Genomic DNA, 22,931 nt, shown 5'->3' on the forward strand with positions numbered 1-22,931 from the left:
GGAATTGAAAACGTCTCCAGTTCTGTTTGCAGCAGAATGAAACAGGATGACTGCCTCCTTGTTGTTTCAAGTTGTGACAAAAGGGAATTGATTGAAATGCCGCTTTCAAACAAGTTCATTTTCTAGTGGGTATTGATATTTCCAAAGCTTGTCTTTTATTTTCAGGCACAGAAAACTTTTGCAGGAGTATTTGGGGTTTACTGTAGGTACTGTGGTGAAAAGCAGTGATGGTTAGAGATTATCACCGTCATTATGGTAACTACAGAGGGAGCTGTAAACACAATATGGTGCTCTTGCTTTGATTACCAGTTTTATTTTTCTAAACCCCACCCGAGCTCCTTTTCTACCAGTCATACGGAGGCAGGGCAACCAAGGCAGGACCTGCAACGACCATGTGGGTGCTGAGTTGAATTGGTAGGAGGTCCTGGGGCAGACCCAGAACACGCTGGAGGGATTACATATCTGTTCCGGCCTGGGAGCGCCTCGGGTCCCCCAGGAGGAGCTGGAGAGCTTGCAATCGAACCTGCAGCCGCTGTGGCAAGGATGTCACCTTTGTACATATAGTGCCTGCTCAACCCACTAAGCTACTGGGCACCCATTACAATACTGTTTTGATATATTTGACCACTATAATTGTCCATTTAACTGTTTCTGTTGCCCACATCACAGTGGCATCAGGTTACATAAAGCTATGCTCTTATTTCATATCTGTCCTGCAGATATTCACTTCGCAAATTTAAGCAAGCATTTCCTGTTTAGCTGCAGCCAGTCACCTTCACATAATTTTTCATGTAGCAGATGTTCACACTCAGCCACTTGGAACACATCAAGTTGTTTTTCTAGTCTGTTTTATGACCATGTTTAGTGTATTATCACTCTACCAGGTCTATAAACTGTAGCACCGCTCTCATACACTGTTTGTGATTGCTCTCAATATTTGTTCATACCCTCATCAGAGCCTTGATAATACATCCTTTTATGGGCAGTTTCATTGATCAAAGTTGATCAAACATGAACGCATGTTTCGGGGGGGGCTGTGTCCTTGTTGCAGCGGCCATGGGCTCTATTTCAACCCACGTCACCAATGGTGGGTTAACGATGAACTGGGTTTCTCATCTCTGGCTATGGCAGTAGCTGCAGGCTGATTAAGCTGATGCTGTCTTTACATGAAGAGGCTCTTTAGTGCTAGCAGTGGCACTAACAGCTTGCTGCTGCCGGCCTGCATTTCATAACGTAATAATTTACTTTCGAAGCTCTGTTGTGTCACCATCTGACTCTGTCTGTCTTCTCTTCATGTTGCGCTTGCGGAGCCAGGCCCACATCATCGTAATATAACGTTACTTAGACAAGCTGCAGACAGAGAAAAGCAGGCAGGTGAGAACGCGAACAGGTGACCATCACCTAGTGCCCCCGATGCCCCCTGGGTAATGCAGTCTATTTAGTGCTGTTATGAATCTCCCAGAGAACTTGATATGGAGAGTGCAGAACAAAGTACCAGCAGATTGTGAGTAATTTCACTGCACAGGAAATAGTCACGATACAGCAAAGTACTCAGACTATAAACAGAGCTGTGTGTCCATGTTCAGGGCCAGATACAAGCCGAAATTATACTGTCCACGTCAACATAGTCACATCCATGGGCAGATGACAAAATCCATGTGGATTCAGACAGTATAACCTGGCCTTTTGCAGCCATTTTGGAATATATCGTGCCTTAAAGGTGGACCAGACGTTCTTCACCCAGCCAGTTCTCCTCCTGTGTGATCATTATCCTGTTATTTTCGGTTTTGATATGCTAAGTGACCCTCAAAGATTTAAAAAACTGTATATTTTTCTGTCTTTCTCCAGTATGGCAGAACTCCCCTCCACCTGGCTGCCAACAACGGGAGCCTTGAGGTTGTCCGTCATCTCTGTCTGGCTGGAGCTAACATCGACGCTGTCACCAACGTAAGTCATCACACAGCTTCTTTCTTTCACTGCTTCCTTCTACTGTAGTTTAACGTGTCTTAATGCATCATGAGAAGAATTCATCTCAGGCACTGCAGGAAACTGTGAAAGCAATTCTTCAACATTTCAGTAAAATATTGCAGCATTTTGGCATTTGGATTGATTATATAGTGCAAACTGCTTCATATATGAACACTGCTGCTGTCAGTAGAGCTGAATGCATTAATATGTAGAGAGGATTTACCACCATGACAGATTTTATCATATGTATTTCCCGACATCTCCTTGGCTGAGTGTAATGGATGAACAACAGACATGACACAGCTCATATGAACACAAAAAACACGTCTGTCTCTGTTTCTTCAGGTGATGACTTATTTGTCAGTGAGTTGTTAATTTCCTGCTTGAGCTGCAGAGCACGTCGCTGTTCACTTCTCGCCCTTAATAACAGTAGAAAAGCTGATGGCAGGTTTTTTTTTTTTTTCAAGTCAAACTGGATTTAATCTGCAGGAATTCTTTATTAGTGCTGCCCTCCTGATACTGAGCTGCAGTGTCTGTCTTTTCTTCTCTGTCGGCCTCTGTGGGTTTAAAGCTTTAAAGTCTTAATGTGTTTCCTCCTTTATATTATTAAAATTGATATAACCTCTTGAACCCTGGTACTCGCCTTAAACTTGCCTTTAAGTAGCTTCAAAGTTTTGACAAAGCAGTTCTTTCCTTACAGCACAGCAACTGTCCGAAGTATTCATATCCAAGATGTTATAAAGCTACACCATGACATCTTATAAAAAGAAATGTGTTTATTGTTTTATACACATTATTGTATCACTCAGCCAAGCATATATGGCGTCTTTCAAAACTTAAAGATCTTAAAGCTGAACAGAACTGAGATGAGTAACATGCAAATGTCAGTACAGTCCGGATTTATACATTAAAGGGAAAAAGAAAGCAGCCTAAAAATATTTAAGCTTAAAACAACTACAGTAAATGTTCAATTGTAAATTAAATACCCATAAAATCTGATTATGAAAAGAAAAAATTGGAGATAAATTTGTTTATCAAGATAATAAATCATAACTTAAAGCTGCAGTTTGGAACTTTTATGTGTAAATGAAGGTCTGTTATGTTCAAGCCATCGCCAAACAAGTTCACACAAGGCTGATTAAGTCTATTGCCACCAGGGAAAGCTTTCTATATTTTGTAGTTTACTGGAGTTGTGGTGTGGAAAAACCATAGCGACGGAGCAGCAGCTAGGAGTATGGTGGAAGCTATGGCAGTAAGAAGCATTCAAGAGAACTTTTGGAGTGGATGGTCCAGATAAAAACTCAGCGTTCAGAGGAAGTCAAATGAAGAGTGGGGCAGGGAAAATGCGACAAGCTCAGCTGCGGGTATACGTCATAAGCAGACGTCAACTTTTTTTTTTATGTTACCAGTCTGACGACCAGAGGGTTAATTATCAATATAACAACGTTATAGTAATAGTATAATACTAGCATTTTTATTTGTATAGCACTTATGTAAACAAGGTTACAAGGGGCTTCACAAACTGCATGAAAATAAGACAATAATAACATTACAATAATTAAAAAATGTTCAAAGCTAAGAAAAAGGCAAAAACAGAAAAGGAAATAAAACGCAAACAGTTACAAATCACAAAACTTCAAATCAGACATTAAAGGAAAAGCACTGCAGGTTTAAATGTCGTATGATTAAAAAATACAGTTTTGTTTTCTGATTATTTCCGAAAAATTTCCTAAGATGTTGCTTGAAAAATTTATATATAACTTGCCACAAACTGTAGGTCAAAGAAAAGAGTTTTGAGACAGTTATTTGAGTTTGGTTAAGTGTTTGTTGATTTCCAGAGGAATCTCCTTAAATGAACTGCCTGATTTAAGTGTAAGTGAATATGAATTTATTGTTCATTTATTTTTGTGGACTTTATTTTGCAGTTATGCAGAATTTTATGGTTGCAGTGTCACATTTTTACACATTCAACCTGCTGTGCACTGATTAAAAGACTCTTCTGGCAATACATTTGAATGAATTAATGAGAGGTGTTGAGTCATTTTTCCCCTCATGATTTGTACCAAATTACACAATTATTTCCAGAAAATAATGAGGCAGTGATTAAGGAATGGTGAACCTTGTAAACGAAAGCGTGACCAAAATTACAAACATATATTAGTCCATACCCATTGAGTACAGCATACCATACCATGACTTAGTCATACCAAAAATTAGAAAAAACAACAACATTGGTCCACAGGGGGAGCCACAGCGATCGGTCGCATTTTAGCCATTTTTAAGCATTTTTCTGTTGTTATAGCGCCACCCAGTTGCCAATTAGAGTTAAATTTCTCCAGTCACCTTGAGGCGTCCTGTTCTACATATCTACCAAGTTTAGTAAAAATCCATATGGCAGTTAGGCCTAGCCTGGTTCCAGACCATAGACCCCGCCCACTCAACTGAGTAGGCTTGCATCTCTGGTCTGGCATACTGCAGTGAATTTGCGATTTATCTCTTCCAAACGATGGACGGAACAATGAACACTGGGGGTGGGGGCGGGTCTAGCGATTAGCCAATCAGCGCCACGCTAATGGCGACCGCTACAGATCCTACAGACCACATTAACAATGCTATCGAGGTATTTCGCCACTACTCGCGTTAATGGAGGACCAAATTAAGGAAGCTGCTAAACTGGATTTAACGGCGATGCAGCTGGGCATGCACGACGACGGAGACATTTTAAACGGGCAATGCTCGCTTGTTTTCGGCACCCCCGAGGCATGGATACTAATGACGTCAGATTCTGGGTGAGTCGTTGATCTCTACTGATTGGTTAGGGAAAAATCAAATTCCCTCCCCCTTGTAAATCGCCTTCAATGGAGGCGATGTCAGACTGAAGGTTCTGGGAGCTTCAGTCTGACACTCAGGCTAGATTAGGCCTAGATAAGAAGTGAGCTCTCTAGCGCCCCCATTTTGTTTGATGGGGTCAATAATGGAGGGGTCCCCTCAGATTATGTGTGGTCATATGCCTACAAAGTTGCGTGGTGATGGGTGAAACCCTTGAGATGTTATACACCTTTATGTGATGAGCCACGCCCTTCGCAATATTCATTGCCTTATAGAAGCTCAGTTTTAGTAAGTTTTCCAACTTTTGCCAAGAGGGAACTTTAGATATTGGTCCCTAGATTATGTTCACCCAGTTTCATGCAGATCGCTCAAACTTCCTAGGAAGAGATCGATTTGAAGTGTTTTTCAAAAAATTCAAAATGGTGGAAAATCTACATAACCATTAGTATGGGTTCTTGAGGCAAATGTGTTCCTCATGAGGAGAGGCATCTCTGTGCAAAGTTTCATGTCTCTACGACATACGGGGCATGAGATATGCCCATTCAAAGTTTGACATTTCAATGGGTTGCTATAGCGCCCCCCTTTGGCCAATTGATGTAATATTGCTTCATTGGCATCCTCCCATGACCCTCTACCACTGTGCCAAATTTCACATGGATTGACCAAGTCAGTGAGGAGAAAAACATGGAACAGACACACAGACACACCCAGAGTTTTCGTCATTATATAGTAAGATTCAGTGCATCACTTGCACTTATCAGTATGTGTCTGTATATGTCAGTCAACTCATATAAACCATATTTACAGTGGATTTCTTTGTGTATGCACTCAGGCTCACGTGCTCTTTATCATAATATACAATGAAGTCGTAAATACAGTTATAAAAAACAAGTGAATGTTCGTGCAGAGAGGAGTCTTAAAGAAAACACTCAGGTGTCATGATTTCATTGAGTTGTTTCTGCAGAGTCTGAACAGCAGCTAAGGTGCTGCGGGTGGCGACAGCCGCAGGCTATAAGAGCTTTTATCAAACTGTTGAGGATCAAATGGAGAGCAGAGTCAGTGCAAGGAGTCAGAGACCAGATTCACTTATTTCATCTGGATACGAGTGTGTTTGACCTCGGAAACGGGAGGTTCATGTCCAATGGTTTTTCGATGCTACATAAAAAAACATTATTTTCGCTGCCATGCTCCTTGAGAATCTGTCAGCTGATATTTCTCGAGGCTTTTTAGAATCTGCAGCCCCACATCATGACTTCATTTTACCCACATTAAAAGAGCAAATACATTGTTTTTCCCCACAAGTAGAGGAATTTTATCTTACACTGATACTGACCGTATTTAGCTGATGTGGTGACTAGTCTGCACGTATTTCACATTCACGTTTCTTTGTCAGTGTCTAAATGAAAGTCAATGAATATGCAGTTACATTCATTTGATCACAGTAGGTTACTGATTTTACTGCTACAGCAAAGCTCATGTTACTTTACAGAAAAATGATTCTGTGATGTGAAATATTTGGATAACTGATTAATAGTTTTTGCATTTTTCAAGCAAAAATTAACATTTCAATACTTTTTTAGTTTTTCACATTTGACTACTTGATGCTTTTGTTTGTTGTTATATTACAACAAATTAAATATCTTTGGGATTTAGCTTGTTGGTCGGATAATTTACCACATTTGAATATATAAACGGTGATTTAGGGAATTTGTGATGTTTATTTTTAACAATTTTCACACTGATTTTGAATAAAATGCAGGACAGAAGAGAGCATGTGTATCAGACTGATTTAAGATAATCTGTATTTGAATATACCCTGACTTAAGGTATCAGAATCGGTTTTAGGAGAGAAAAAGTCGGATTGGATTAACCAGCAGTTGTGTTTGGAACTAAATTTATTTTGTTTTTAGACTGCAGAGACATGTTTTGTATGTTTTTTTTATATTTGTCTATCATGAAGTTGCCCTCTTCTTCACCTGTAACATTATCTTTCCTTTAAATTTACTCATCATAATCATGCAGAATCTGCACACTGCACATCGTACATAGAAATATGGTCAATCTTGAGTAGTCTTTTTAACAGACTTCTCTGCAGTCTTACACCATTTTTACCCAGATTTGGCTTTAATATTCCTGTAATAGGAAGAGACCAAAGCATGGTGTTGTTTCCTCCTGTCTCCACCTTGATTTCTTTCCCACTTAACTGTGGTTAAGGCATTATTTAACTCTGATCTGGTGACTAGATATCTTTTTTCATCTGCTTTAACTCAGAGAATCAGATATCAGAAGGTGTTTCTTCACTGCCAGATGTCTCACACTGAGGTTTCTTTCTCTCTCTGCATTCTCTCGCTGTTAATATTGTATGACAGCTGATGTGCCATGCATGTTTAATCTGACAAAAGCACATATTGAGATGTATAATTCATCATCCAGTGGTCGCTGGTCAGTGGTTTGTTGTGGAGCAGCTGAGGGAGCACACAGGAAGCTCGTTTACTTTGCTTTAACATGTCATTGGACGCCTAAAGAAACAATACATGTGTGGCTCAGTCGGGTCAGCCTGCAGTAAGAGCTTAAATTAGAGCCTCTTTTGTGTGTGATCATTCCTCTCTTTAGTTTCCTCTGCTGCTCTGCTCCAACACAAACACTCTCAGACGACAGATATTTAATCTAAAGCAGAGATACTATAGTTGATCTAATATTCTGGGGTCAACGTAACACCAGCCTTCATCTGCCGGTTGCCAAGCAGTGATAGTGATGGTTGTAACAGCCTGCCATCTGTGAGAGCGAGTCCCGTAAATTACTCACATGTAAATCACACTAAGCAGTCAGCTTTTGGTCCAAACTGCACTTCATTTACACCTCTGACATTTAGCTGATCCAGGCAACTTAAAGGTCAGTGTTCTCGTGCTTTTATAGTATTATGAGACCTTGTCAAAGAAATACAAAATCTAAGAAGAGGATAAAGCTAGAAAATATCTACAGTTATTAATCTTTATTGATTCTCAGTGTCTTATAACAAACCCAGTTGACTGGCCTTTGTCGTCATGGTCTGCAGAAGTAGGAGGCGCTCTGTGGGCGTTCCAGGCTGTCGATACAGCTTTTCCCAGTGGAGCAGCAGCCAGAGTCGGACAGTGACAGATGGCTGAGTTACTGAAAGAGACGTGAAACTTGTCGGGACTGTGGTGTTTCTGTGTCAATGTGTTGAAGGGAAAACGGAGAGAGAGTAACAAATCAGGGCAGTTGTAGAGCTGGATGGAGGATGAAAAAGAGAGTGCACGTACTCTGTGTGTGTGTGTGTGTGTGTGTGTGTGTGTGTGTGTGTGTGTGTGTGTGTGTGTGTGTGCTGTACAGACTCTACAGCTGTAGTTAATCTACTGGAAAATAACTGTGAGAGTTTTAGTGCTCAAAGAGAAACCCCACTGATTATACACATTAAAGTCGACTGCATATGAGGGGGAAAAAAATAGTATAAAGCCTGTGGTGGCTTCACAAGGAGTGTTTGAAGTGTGACAATTTGCCTCAAGTGATGTCATTTGAGTCACCGAACGTTGGGGCTGAAGACTACAAGTTTGCAATGAAAAAGGAGGCTGTCAGGAGGGTCTGAGGTTGGGAAGAAGTGAGTTACCAGACCTCTGTCACCAGCTTCTCAACAGCCCGAGGCTACATTAGCTGCTGCTAGCATCCAAATCTGTGACTTAAATGTGGGTGGTTGTGTTGCATTGTGGGTAATGAAGGTGTTTTGACAAGTAAGGAGAATGTATGGGGGGGGGGGGGTATCTCTGTTGCTGCTGCGTTGATTTTTATCCCTTTTTTAAACTCATCATGAGTCCAACAATGAGAAGTGTACAGCTCCTATTGAGCGGAGGATTTAAAAAAAAAAAATGTAGTCATAACTGGGCATTAAAAAAATGGTGTGGGGGCGTCGGTGGCTTAGTGGCAGAGCAGGCGCCCCATGTACAAGGCTGTTGCCGCAGTGGCCCGGGTTCAAGTCCAGCCTGTGGCCCTTTGCTGCATGTCATCCCCTCTCTCTCTCCCCCTTTCACACTTAACTGTCCTGTCCATTAAAGGCAAAAAATATCTTAAAAAAAAAAAAAAAAGGTGTGATGTTATTAAAGGTAGTGTTCAAACTGCACTGTGACTTTAGGGAGAGCTGTATTTTTCAGGGGTGAGAGGAAACTGTACACATGCGTGCTCATACATGAATTCACCTGCCTACATGCAGTAATATACTGTCAATTGCAGTGTTTTGCAGTGATAGCTATCACAGGAACAGACATCATTGTGTGTATTAGACAGAAATTACCATAAATTGTTATGCATGAATAAACATGCACAGGACACGCTCTTATTATTTATCTCAGGAACCTAAATACACAGGAAAATATACAACACTTACGATATTTAGGAGCAGTGGTTCCCAACGACTTCCTTCTCGTTTGTCATGAGTTCAAGGTCCACACAGTTTAATATCTTCAGTGTCATACTTGCGTTTGGCCGTGCCACCATGCCAGTTTGCTGTCTCTGTTAAGTAGCTGTCTGTTAGTCACTCACTTGACAGCAGGAAACGGCACTTCAAAATAAAATCACTGTGCAAACACAAACTCGACATGTTTGTGAGCCACTCGCGGTCCATTCAGAATGGACTCGCGACCCCCTTTTGGACTGGGACATGCCAGTTGGGAACCACTGTTGGGCTCCCTGTAGCTCCCCCTAAACCCTGATTAAAGGTCAGTTCTGTAATGTTACTATTAGATTATCGTTTTATGAAATCCTGTACAAAATATCAAGGTACTGTAGCACAGGAAACAATGCTCCTGTTCTACAACAGTGGTGGCTAAAAATGGAGGACTGAAAAGATCGCCAGAGCAGTCAGTCTGACCTTTTTCAGGTTGTCGCTTGGAAAAATAAGTGATCACTGTCTTCTCTTGTAAAGCTTACATGATGCTCAGTTCATACTCGACCTGCTTGAACCATAATATTGTCAAAACTGTGTTTGGTTTTGCCTCAAAAAATTTGATGTTTGAATAATGAACAAACGTCATCATTTTTACTGACAGTGTGTTCGTTGTGCTAACAGACTGTGTATCCAGTAAATATGTTTCCTTTTTCTAAATGACGAGACTGAAAAACTCCTTCCTAAACAAAATGTCAACCAAAATGTGTATTAGAAACACTTGAGCGTCAACAAACCAAACTGTAAAGGATTATCTGTCTGATTTCTCATGCATGTATTTATCCCTGTCTTTCTCTCCTCTCTCTCAGGATGGGAAGACAGCAGAGGATTTGGCTCACGCTGATCAACACGAACTCATCGTTTCTTTGTTGGGAAAGCTTAAAAAGGTAAAATATGACACACCTGAGCCTATAAGTAAAAGTTTCACTGTTTAAATGTAATGTTGGGGGCAGAATCTGTATGATGCAAAAGCAGGTTTCACAAGCACTCCTCACACTTGGTCTATTTCAGTTGCAGAGGTGTGGAGGGAGACGTCTGCAACAGGAAGGTGTTAGATTTTAGCGTCCCACCATTTTTAGACACTTTGTGGAAGCACTTCACTCAGCACAGAGTTAGAATAGATTATAATTTACACGGTATGAGAGGACTCAAACCTTCTTGTTACATGACGTTCAGCTTGTCTAAACTGCTCCAGAGGTGTACAGGGAGTTCAGTCCAGTGTTCCCAGTCTGACTTGAGTCACATCCACCACATCACCTCAAGCTAAACGTCACCAGCCTCTCCTCTGATGTATTTTTCCAGAAAACCTGCTGAGATTGAGTGCAGGGCGTGAAAACATGACAGCAGCAACTGTGAAAACAGTCATCCTCTGCATATGCTGGGTCTAATTTAAGACTCTCTGGCACATTGATGCCAGTTTTTGACTTCCCAGAAACCCAGAAAGAACGGAAAAACACAGTCCCGTCCCTCAAACTTTGAAAGAGAAAATGTCAGTAAGTTGTATTCTGCTCTGATGTGAATCACACTGAAATTACAAACTTTGTGTATTCAGTGTGTTCACATGACCCAGGTGGGAGTGGAGAGTGATTTTCACATCCCACGCAAACCACTCAGCATTTGAAGCCACTTCTGGTTCGTGACTCATCTATTGGTTAGTTAAAAAGTGTCTTTGATGTTAACAAATGTTACCTGTGGAATTGTCAGAATTACAGAGCGTGGATTGTGTTGTTTATAAATCTGAATTTACAGCGTGCCTGTTTTTTTTTTTTTTTTTTTTTTACACAGATTAAGTGGGTGGATCCCGATAATATTCAGAGGATCGACCCCAAAATATAATTGAAATGTAAAGAAAACAAAGATAATTCCTTGTGGCGATGATTTACACACAACACACATTATGGCTGCCCTGTTCAACTATATAACAACCATAACAAATAACAGACGGAGCCACATCCACTTACATATTGCTCCTTTCCCTAAAGCTGTACAGTTGTGTGCAGGATGTGCAAAAGTTCACAGAATGAAGTATAAGGTACAAAGAATGTGTGCATGTGGGGAGGCAGTAAAGATCTATGTTCATGTGCATCAGATGTAGACTTGAAAAGAGCATGTCTATACACTTACAGCCAAAACACACAGGGTATCAATGTGACACGTCACGCAGACAGAGCGGAGCGGGTTTATTTTACCTGCTGTTCGTCTCTGCAGCGTGTGGTTGCTGCCAGCTTCACTGTGCACAGTACTGAGTTTTGCCAAGTGATGATGCTGTTGGTTATGCAGGGTTTGGAAATGTAAGCTGCTGATTTAATCAACTGGATTGTTTTAACTTCAGGATGCACTGATTTTTTTTAATGTAAGATGTAAAAACACAAGGTTGCTCTGCTGCATTTTCTCTTTTTGTTTAGTTAGACAGGGTCCAGTCAGACAGCTTCATCATACTCAAAGCAGGCCTTCTGTAGGACACAGTTACAGCAGAAAGTAACATAAAATTGTGTTACAGTGTGTAGTACAGGAGTCAAAATGGACCAATAGAGTAAATGTAAATATAGGTATGAACATAGAGAAACTAATACAAAACAGAAACTGAACTCCATATATGAACCAGAGTGTTGGGGTGTGTCTTCATGATACTCTAATCACTTTACAAACAAGTATTAAAAAATCACTTTTAAATAAAATAACTCAAAAGGACATAAGTTCACCTTAAACAAACGAAGAACGACACTGTATTCTGTAATTTAATTTAATTATTTTCTTCTACATTCTTATCAGAGTGTTTTGTTTTGTTTTGTTTTTTGGTTATTTTCGTTTTTATATGTGTATATGTGACTGTGTACATATGCATATATGTTCTTAAAAAAAAGAAAGGAAAATGTAAATTGTATTTCTGTGATTGGAAGTATTGTATTGTATTTTTTTCAATAAAAATATTTGGGGGAAGAAAAAAAACAAACGCAGAATGAACAGGTTTAATGTACACCATCCAATTTTCCCATCCACTTTTAAACATTTTTAAACATAATGCACTTGCTTTTCCAGCAATTCAAGGTTTTATTTTTATCCGTTTAAAGGTTGTGGTGACACCCTGAGATTAAAAAAATAGACCAGCTACATAAGAGCCAAGAAGAGCCATGTGATGCCCGCGCAGGCGTGAGCTGCGGGATTCCTTGGTCAGCCTAGCAGCTTCAGTTGATTATAATGGACGCACTCTGCTGTGGGCATGCTGCGGCAGATGTGTCGGGCCGCGTACATGTGCTATGTATTTCACCCGTAAGGCATTTTATTTCTTAGGTATTAAAACTTTTTAGCAAAAAAAAAGTTAGCTTTTTTTGGTTTTGGACATTTTCACTTACATTGGACGGGCTGACTGTCTCCAAATTGCATTTTTAGTAGTCTGTAGTATCAAGTGAAACTCTGTAGGGGTCAATGGGGGGTTGGCTGCGGTTGGCGAGGCGTCACCACTACCAATTGAGGGCGAGCAGCTCCTTCTCAGGAATAGGGATGGGCAAACGATCAAAATTCATTATTCGATCATCAAAAAAATTAACTATCAATTAGCGATTAATTGATAAGCGAGTATTTCAAAAGAAAGAAAACAAAAGAGTGCAATGCAGACTGTCACCGCAAGAAAGCGCAAAGCTTCAACCCCCCAGGCCAAAGAGAAAGAATGGCACGCATGCAACCGTTGCCAGCCGGGGGTTGCAGGCTTCAGTTTTCAGTGAAACCTCCGTCTTTCAATGGCATAGTGTTTTCAGAGGCCTCAAGGGAAGCTGCTGAGGCTTTGGAGAGCGATGAGAGCCTCCGTCTGTTTATGATTTTTTGCCTGGCATAGGTCCGACGGGGGTCTCGTAGACACAACGGCTCACTGGGCCTGTAGCATTGTAGGGGAAACACTGTGACTATCTAGTAAAATTATTTTTGATCGATCAAAATCCTTAACAATCAATCACTGATAATCGAAAATTGTTGCCCATCCCTACTCAGGAGTAGGTCCATCTCCAGCGCAGCTTGGTATGGCGCATCTGAACTGACAAAAGAAACACAAATCAGCGCAGCATGGCTTTACACGGCACGGCCGAGAGGGCCAATGGAAAAAGGATATTAGTCATCTGAAGTCTGTTTTTATTAGTCCTTGGTGCACAGGGGAAAAAGTGAAACTGTTTGCAAACCTCACACAGCTGTTTCCTCACTGTTGTTGGTTGACATGTGTACAACATGAAATACAAGGTGTTCTGCAGGTGCCTCTGTGTCTGGTGTTTCTCTCAAAGAGAAGATACAGTATGTGGAGCAACATCTGATAAATGGACATCAGACTTCTGAGTTTTGGGGCTCCTTGAGGTGAAAACATGTGGGAGTCTGTGTCATACAGTAGATAAACATCTGTCTCAGTGTGACCTGACCTGTTAGTGGTTTTCAATTAATCCTTTTCTTTTTCTGTGGTATTTTTTGGGGGGTCAGGACAACCACAAACTGAGCTACATCCAGCAGCTGCGGCCCACCCAGACCGTCCAGCCTAGAATCAAGCTGAAGCTGTTCGGACACCCCGGAGCCGGGAAGAGCACCCTGCTGGAGTCTCTGAAATGTGGCATCCTGCGCAGCTTCTTCAGGAGGAAGAGGACACGCATGACCAACACAACCCGCCACCCCAACTCCCCCGTCAACTCCAAACCTGCTGGTAGGTGACAGATGGCTCCGGTGAAGCTGAGGTAATCCCTCACAAGATTAAGCCTTCACCTGCCAAGGAACAGAATGAGTTCTTCTGCCAAAACAGGCCAGAATAATTAATTCACCATTTTATTCAGTGCTTAGGAACAGTGTTCATTTAGTGCTTGTTCCCCTTTTCAGACATTTTCAAGAGATTTTGAAGCATGAAAACAATAGCTCCAGTTTACCGCAACTTGGTTTCCTATTTTTGTTAAGGTTGACTGTCGGTGCTGTTGGTTATTTTTACATTTAACGCACAAAGTTCAGTGCTAAAATTGAAAAAGATTACAGATTGGGCATGTTGTTGAGTACACTGTTAACTTAAGCTGTAGAAACAATGGGCAAAGCTTCAAAATCAGGCGCTAGATGAAATTAACTGCAAATATTCTTCAACTTACCCTCAAGTAAGAAAGACTTACGATAAGAGGCATTGTTTTTACCTGTGTATTTATCCACCAAAGACGAATTTCACAAGCATCAGCCTGGAAAAATCTGCGTGCTAGTGTTGATAATTACTTTATTTCTCCTTATACAGCTTCTGTCAAAGTGCCTGAGCATCAGGCTTCTCTCTCTGGACGATGGATGCTCTGTTGTGTAAAAACAGGGCAGTGCAGGAAAATGAGCCAGAATGCCAGCAGCCTGTTTGGTTTGGAGAAGGGCTGGGCGATGTGAATTAAATCTTTTATTGCTAAGTTTATATTTATATCACAATATTACATATACATGCACAACAAATAGTGATGCAGTACATGGCCTTGAAATTCAGCTGAGAAGCATTTTGTGAACAAAATCAGATGTTTTTGATTAATCCAAGAATTAATTACCTGAAATAAATCCTGTAATCCCACTACTGCTTTAAAGGGGCTCTGTGTGTGAAATTCAGAGTGAGTGTATGATGGTTCTCATTATGGAGGTGGCTAAGCTGGAGGCTAGCAGCTAATGGTGCTTACTCCATAAACAGTGCTGACAGAGCTAACAGTAAGTGCGTTTCCATTAACCCTAGAAATGCGCAAAACCTAAATATCACAATAAAAAAACTGGTGATGGAAACACCTACATTTCGACAAAAATCTCACATATCGAGAAAACGTTTTTACGCTCTCATGAGGTGGTTTTTCAGACGTGTCAAAATAGAAGTATATCGCAAAAGTGTAATGGAAACACTTTTTGCAAATATACGTCACTGGACATTCAAGTCCTCTGTGAATTCCTCGTTCACGATTCTCTCCCAGAAATCCTTTATCTGTGGTTGCTGTCACACATAAGGACTTTGCCTTTGGAATACCACTCGCTCTCTTCGTCTTCGGTTGTAGACTACTGCAACAGCAGCAGTGACAACCAAGATGATTGTTCCAGCTCTCAAGAGATTTGTAATGTCCATCTTACTTCTGCAAACAAAGTGGTGTCTCGCGGGACGAGATTTTACGAGAACTTTAGAAATATAGCATTTATTTTGCGCAAAACTGTAATGGAAACGCGACCAGTGTTAACCTGAGGGGACCCAGAGGATGGGCACTACAGTTCTGCAATGACACTGTCTCAATATCAGTGGCAACTGCTGTTTGATCGCCGTACGAGCACATTGCAAAGCAGCGGCAATGAGCTAGCTAGTGGATACACACATGTACCAACATACACACGCAACCAGACCAACTTACCACAACAAACCACAGAAGAGCTCAGATTACAAAACATGCAGAGGGAGCGTGACTTCATTGTCTGCTCAGGACACCATTACTCCACTTTGTCTTTACATAGCAAACCGTGGTTTGCTGTTGTATTAATGTTCTTAATGTCTCATACAGAAACTGTAAAATCAGATCATCTCATTGATTTGTCCAAATATTACACACAGAAATATTTAAGGGACAGCCAACCTGGTATGAAAAGGCAGTCAATCTTATGTTATCTCACAGAGTACTTTGTCATATAGCCAGTGGTGGAATGTAACTAAGTACATTTAGTTCACATTACACAATTGTCACCCCGATTTTGCGTCATGGAGACTATTGTAATTTTTTGAGTGTTCATACCTGGCGACGTGTGTTTCTGTCATCTGGAGTCTCACCAACTGCGTTGCGTTGTGCCTGTGTGTGCACACCACAAGATTTCTCCACCGAGCCCCCAGATCACGCAGTGACGTCACCAAACTTGGAGACGACACATCATGAAGGCATGGATATTCTTTATTATCCTGTGTCCAAACAACACGCTACCCGTGATCCTGTGCCGGCTTTGTCCTCCTCACATTTCTTCCGTCCTCCTGCGTGCTGACGTGGGACGTATCCCACCTCTCATTGGCTGATGCTCTTTGTCAGTCGTGTCATACTTCTCCAGTTTTCTAGCATGCCAGATATCCATCCCCAGTCTCAGACGAGGGGGTGACTTGCTCGTAGGCTTGTTCACACATGAGGACTCGTCATGGCAGACTACCTGCTGACTCACCTCCGACCCAAGGTGGCTCTCAAGATCCTCTGCGACGTCAAAAACGCGGTGAAAATCGTGTAATGTGAACTAGGCTTTAGCAGTCGCAGGGGGGCTGGTGCCTACCCCAGCTGACACTGGGCGGGAGGCGGGGTACACACTGGACAGGTTGTGAGACGATCGCCTTGTAGTAGCTGCCGCACTTCTCTGACTGTTTGGTTCAGTCTTGCAGTCATTTTCTCCTGTCTGTCAGTCTCTTCTCTCTGTTATGGCAGACTGCTATTTTCTATCTATTCTATCTGCTATTTTAGTTACCTGTACTTTACAAAATAAGATTTTTGCACTCTAACCTATGCAGAATTTCTGATTTTGTTGACCTCCAGTGAGAGAACCCAAAAAGGCAGGGTGGATGACATGAATGCACACCAGTACCACACCTCCCCCCTTTCACAGATCTGACCCAGGGGCACTGAGGTGAATGGGCTCAGAGGAAAACATAGAAAACACCCATTTTCACCAGGATGTCTCGTTTTTCTACAAACAAAGATGCTGTAATCACAGAAAAAGGTTACACATCACACAAGTCCACACGATCAAACTGAAAACATCGACCTGCTTCTCACCCTTGTTGATTTTAGCAGCCAACCCAGTGTTAACTCCAGTGAACACAAACTGGAATCTCAGAGTAGAAACGGTTGTTCCTTCTTTTCTGCTCCTGGTCCTCAGAAAAGCTTTTTTTGTGGAGGTCAGTCCTGCAGGTCTGTGGTAAGACTCCCTAATATGTTCAGTGTAGTGTAAAAAACACACATACTTTGTCTCCAGTCTCTCTCTGTATTTGCACTCAATCTACCCTCCCTCACACACACACATGCCATTGTGTTTCCTTTAAGCGCTCTATTTTGCGCCGCTCTGAGCCATTACCTCCCAGACAGACGTGATGCTCGCTCTGATAATGGTCAGTTACGTGAGCCGTATACTGTTACCGATCCCATCCTCTGTACTATCTGGAAATCTGCAGCCTCTGTCAGAACCACAGAGAGGTTGAAAGAGCTTCTTTTTTTTTATTCCTTTCCTCCTTCTTTCAATTCCAGCTGAATTCAGTAACGGTCTTTATTGACTGTGTGTTATATCTGCAGCGATACGTGACAAGAGTCCACAGTGAGACACAAAGAAGCAGAGCTGAGAGGGAACAAGTGGCCGTCATGATGTTCATTTGGCTCATTTGTGGATTTCTTTTTAGCACAAGCATCGATTTGTTCTTTTGTAAGCTTGTCGAAAGTCAAAGCGTAGCACGTTAAATGCATATTTACCTTCGTCTAGTGTCAGTATTTGTACCTTTATGTCACTGTTGGCCACAAAACTCAATATGACGGAGAGTATTCTGCCCTCTGCATTGATTTTTGTGTTTTCAGGTTGTTCATGCTTCACTTAATTGAGAGGGACTCTTTTATTCATTCACTTCAGTAATCTGTAAAGCATTGACGAGAGGGTGTGAATACAACTTGAGGTTCTTGTAATCAGCTTTTCTTGTGAGACGCTTCGTCCTGTCATGAAGAGAGAAGGTGTTGACACAGACATATGAGCACCTTTGCATCCCTGAAGTCCAAACTGACAGCAGCTGTTGTTATTAAAACCAGAAAACCAATATATCAAGTCCATTTTTCATGTAGCGCAATATTTGCCTTACCCTTTTCGTTGCTTATGTAGAAAGATGTCTCGAAACAACAAGCGAGAGGAGAGGTTTTCTGAAAGCTGAAGTGATCAGAGAAGAAGAAAAGTTTCTTTTTTATTCATCAAGAGAACTTTTTGTTTTTTGAAGTGATCAGTTCAGCAGTGCGGTATCATTGTCAGTGTGGTCACAACAACAAATCAGATGAATATGCCAAAAACGTCATGGCACACACTGTCCCCTGAACATGCTTTTGTGTGTCTTTTGTCAGCGTGCATTAACACCAAGCCTCCCTCAAGCAGCTGAAGCATGTGTTCTCATTTATCCTGTGTGTTTGGCTGATTGCTCAGGACTGAGAAGAGACACTGGCTGCACAAAAACAATCTGGTGTCGCAATCAATCTGCAGCAGTTCCTCGGAAAACTTTCCCAAAAGTATTAACTTTGTGTACTGACAGGTTAGGCTATGTCAGAATGAGGCAGTATGGACTCAAACTGATACAAAACTGCAGCCAGAAAGACATTTTCTACCACAGAAAACAAACTGTAGGTGTGGTCCTTCAGAGTGTGATGAAATCCAAATGTTATGCTGCATTGTGGATTTATTTGCAATAAAATAGCACCCCCGTGTGTTTGCAAGTGTGCGGGCAGTGGATGAAAAATGAGATGGTGGATGCAGGTCTGTTACTCCAACAGAGTAGAAGTCATGAAGACTTGAGCTCAGTTTGTTCTTTGTACTGATAATAAAGGTATAAAATAGTTCAACATCAGTGTGTTTATTAAGAAACACAAGTTCAACTGAAATTTGTGAAACATTTTCTGTGACAGAACAGAACTGATAAAAATGTCTAAGCAACTTTTTCCTCATGTTAATAGTTAGGAGTAGAAGCTATCTTCCCATTTTTGTTATATCCTCCTGAGATCTCAGCTTCTTTTTGGTATACATTTTAATGTCTCCTAGCTATTTTGGATCAGTAGGATTGAAAAACTAAACATTGTCTTTGGACAGGAAGTAGTTTTGGAGAAAAAAAGATGTCCTCATATCAGGACAGTGGGTTTATCTTAATAGTCACAAGTGTGTAATAAACAACACATCTAAAAGTCTTGTGATTTGTTCATTTATAAACTCTGCATAAATTTTTCTTGACCCATACTCCAAGCCAGGAATGTCTTTTTGTCTGAAGGAACAGTCGGTCGCTCCTAATTGGTCCCAACGTCCTCAAATAAGATGATAACAAAGTCCCAATGTCCTCAAACGAGACGATTATAAAAGCTTGTTACTGTTGCCATATCAAACTTTATTAATCATAAATAAATAAAAAAGTTTCAGCCAGAAAATGTGATCAGGTTTTGGACTTTGAGATGGTGGCCAGCTTGTTTATCCATGAGATTAGTGTATTGTGCTCTTACTACCACTAGATGGCACAAAAAAGTGTTAACAAAGGAGGACAAGAGGTCTGAGTTAAGTCGAATGAAGTATAAGGTGCACAAACCCAGAGTGTGATGTCCTCATATGAGGACGCAGGGTCTCAGGAGGATATAGACGTGCTTTGTTCATTTGGGTGAAAATTCCTCTGAAAGAAACCTGCTTCTGGCTTTTCGAAAGCGTTTAATAATATTTAGACACTCTTGCATAAGATTTTATTTGAAAATAAAATAAAAGATGCATTGAATCATGTGTGATGCATAAAATGTGCTGCTCCTGGTGCCAAATTCTTCTTTAAAAAAGGCAAATATCATCGAAATATATTGTAAAGTTCTGTAAATCTGACCCTGCTGGGGACACTGGTTAAGTTTCCTCAGTACATTCATGTGTATTTTTTCTGTGTTTAGTATCAGTGAGCATTTCCAACCTGTACCCAGGTTGTGAGAATGTGAGCGTGCGGAGTCGCAGCATGATGTTTGAGCCCAGCCTGACCAAAGGCGTCCTGGAGGTCTTCTCCCCCGTCCACAACGCTCTGTCCGCAGCTGACGAACAAGCAACAAAGGCCATCGACATCCAGCACGGCAACATCCACGGTGAGCGTCAGACACGCTTACATTTAACCAAAACTGAAACGTTACACTGGAAATAATTTGAATAATGAGGTCACCAATGATATTAACATCATTACTTCCCTCTCTATAGGGGTCGGGGAGTTCAGCGTGTGGGAGTTTTCGGGGAACCCGGTCTATTACTGCTCCTACGACTACTTTGCAGCCAATGACGCCACCGCGATCCACCTGGTCCTGTTCAGCCTGGAAGAGCCGTACGAGACCCAGCTGGGACACATCACATACTGGCTGAACATGCTGAAAGCTCTCAACCTGCCACAGGACAACATCGGTGAGGACACCAAACGCATCAGTGAATCAATGGACAATCAAATTTATATATTCTATTTATCCTAAAATACACTCAGACTAGTGCAGTGCCCTTCAAATTGTGCCTGTTGGGAACATGCCAGTGGCTTGGACTGCAGTACTGCTCATCACAACAACTTCATACGCAACACTGCGCTTCCTTGGGTCCTGAGCAATACAGCTTCCATGTCATAGTTGTGTACCGTAGCAGCGCTTGAGTGTGCCGTCATTGGGTGCAAAAACTCACATAAACGTTTTATGGCCTCAATTAAGTCAAAGCCCCCGTTTAATATCTGTGAATAAGCCCCAGATTTTACAGACCCCAATAGTGCCACTTGAGGTGATGTTGTTTCTCCGGAGCAAGCAGGCACACTGCATCTGGAGTATCACCAAGCTGGAAGATCTCCAAATGCAACACTGTTGAATCTCCTCCAAGTGTGGTCATAAAACCAAATCACAGCCGACCCTCTGGCATGTTTACAACTCTGTCATTTGAATCAGTAACAACCAGCACAAACTACATAAAGGAAAAGACAAACTAAACATGTTGCTATTTACAGCTAGCTATTTGGGACTAGGCAATTTCCAGGAACTAAAGTGTTTAGTCCCAAAGTTCCATCGCTGATGTTTGAAATGTTTGAGCTTGTTACAGTGTAGCGTCCCCAGCCTCTTTCTTCATCTGTTCCTGAAAGCATCGTATCAAATGATGGAGGGTGAGCTGTACCCAGCATGCTGTTTGGTGATGTAACTGTTAGTAGTGGTCCCCTCTCATTAGACTACACAGTGTGTACAAAATGCACAATTAAGAAATGTGTCCTGTTGATCTCAAGAGCTCACACTTGACACTGCACTCCCTTTGGTCCTCAGCAACACACCGGCCAAGTGTGAAGTCAATCTGATGAACAGCTGTCCAGAAAATCTGAGGACAGACACAGACAGAGACTTCTTCCATTTTAGTTGGATATTTAAGGGTCACTGATACATTTACGTAAAGAAAAAGTGGTTGTGATGTCAGCTGAGGTGAAACATTTGAGCAGGACACTAATTATTGTCTCGAATCTCCGTAACAGTGCTTGTGTGCTCTCCTGTCTTTCTGCAGCTTTCGGGGGTCGGGTCCAGCAGCCTCTCATGGTCGTCCTGGTAGCGACACACGCCGACCTCGCTGACATCCCCAGAGCGTTCTCTGGAGAGTTCACCTACAGCAAGGAGAAAGCGCTGCTAAAGGAAGTCAGAAACAGGTTGGGACTATAATCAGAGCACACGAGAGAGACATGGAGATCATTTGTTTGTGTTATTTTATTTACTAGACGTGGCAATTCAGAGGCAAATGGTTTGGTAATAAAATCAATTATAGCAGGTAAAGTGTTTTTTGCTTTGTCAAATAGCTGTAAATACTACAGTACCCATGGGCCTCAGCAACCATTGCCATGGAGAACAAAGTAAGATACCATAGTTGCTGAAATTAAATAAATTGTATGCAGCTGTGAGTAAAGTTGGTGTTGGTAGTTACACCTGTTTGAAAGTACAAAATGTCGGGAGACTGTTTCCCACTTTTTCAGTATTTCAGGGATGCTTTTTCACATGTCTCAGTACTCTTGTTAAAAGAGTTTTAAAATGGTGTTGTGTGTTTTCTTTTGTTTTCAGGTTTGGGGTCGACCTGCAGATCAGTGACAAAGTGTTTGTGATGGACGCCGGAGCCTCAAACTCCAAAGACGTGAAGCTGCTGCGGAATCACCTGCAGGAGCTTCGTGCCAACATCATCTCTGTGAGCAAACACACACACTTACATAAATATATCTCCCCTCACCTGGTTGGTCTCCCTACATCTTTTCATTCCTGATACGGGTTTGTATTTTAAAACGTACATTTCCTTAATATTCCTCAAAGAGCGTGTGCACAACGAGATATCTTTATGGGAGGATACTAAATCTGGAAAATTTCTCTTCTTCATTTGTCAGATTATTTAATATGTTAAGACGTAATAACATGCATTGAATCCACACTGTCCCCTCCTTCTCCATCACTGCAGAGGTGCAGTCCCATGACGCTGCTGTCGGAGCGTTTGCTGGCCACCCTGCCGACCTGGAGGAAGCTGAGCGGACCAAACCAGCTGACGTCGTGGCAGCAGTTTGTCAGCGACGTCCAGGAGCACATCAACCCTCTGGTCAGCCAGGAGCACCTCCGCACACTGGCCCTGCAGCTGCACAGCATGGGGGAGGTGCGTGTTTGTTTTATCAGCTTCAGAACAGACTGTGTGTAACTGCAGGAAAATAAAATTATAATTAATTAATTGCTTGTTAAACTTTAGCGCTCACAAATGAGACAAAAGAATCTCATGTAAAAATAATTTTGAAAAACAAACTATTATAAAACAGCCTTGTGGTTTGGTTAAAATCATATTACACAATATCTCTTAATTTACATATTTTTAAATAGGGTAGTGGAAAAGTAAAGCAATAGACGCGTTTCCACCAAAACGTTTGTGGTCATTTTTGTCCCAGGATTTATTTTACAGGAAGTTCCCTCGACCCATCGTTGTCTGC

The 22,931-nt window shown here is 41.6% G+C and overlaps 1 protein-coding gene across 2 annotated transcripts in view; it reads left to right on the top strand.

Moving 5' to 3' along the window:
• dapk1 (death-associated protein kinase 1) overlaps window positions 1-22,931 on the top strand; it is a 126,175-nt gene that overhangs the window by 95,285 nt on the left and 7,959 nt on the right. The window contains exons 18-25 of one of the 2 annotated variants that reach the window (XM_049578465.1): window positions 1,849-1,947; window positions 10,060-10,137; window positions 13,709-13,925; window positions 19,879-20,064; window positions 20,174-20,371; window positions 21,488-21,626; window positions 22,033-22,153; window positions 22,418-22,606. In XM_049578465.1, the coding sequence (XP_049434422.1) occupies window positions 1,849-1,947; window positions 10,060-10,137; window positions 13,709-13,925; window positions 19,879-20,064; window positions 20,174-20,371; window positions 21,488-21,626; window positions 22,033-22,153; window positions 22,418-22,606 (1,227 nt within the window). The remainder of the gene's footprint in view (window positions 1-1,848; window positions 1,948-10,059; window positions 10,138-13,708; window positions 13,926-19,878; window positions 20,065-20,173; window positions 20,372-21,487; window positions 21,627-22,032; window positions 22,154-22,417; window positions 22,607-22,931) is intronic. The other variant, XM_049578466.1, reaches the window with a different exon arrangement.

Source organism: Epinephelus fuscoguttatus, linkage group LG6 (genome assembly GCF_011397635.1).
Source record: "Epinephelus fuscoguttatus linkage group LG6, E.fuscoguttatus.final_Chr_v1".
In the NCBI taxonomy this organism is placed as follows: domain Eukaryota; kingdom Metazoa; phylum Chordata; class Actinopteri; order Perciformes; family Serranidae; genus Epinephelus; species Epinephelus fuscoguttatus.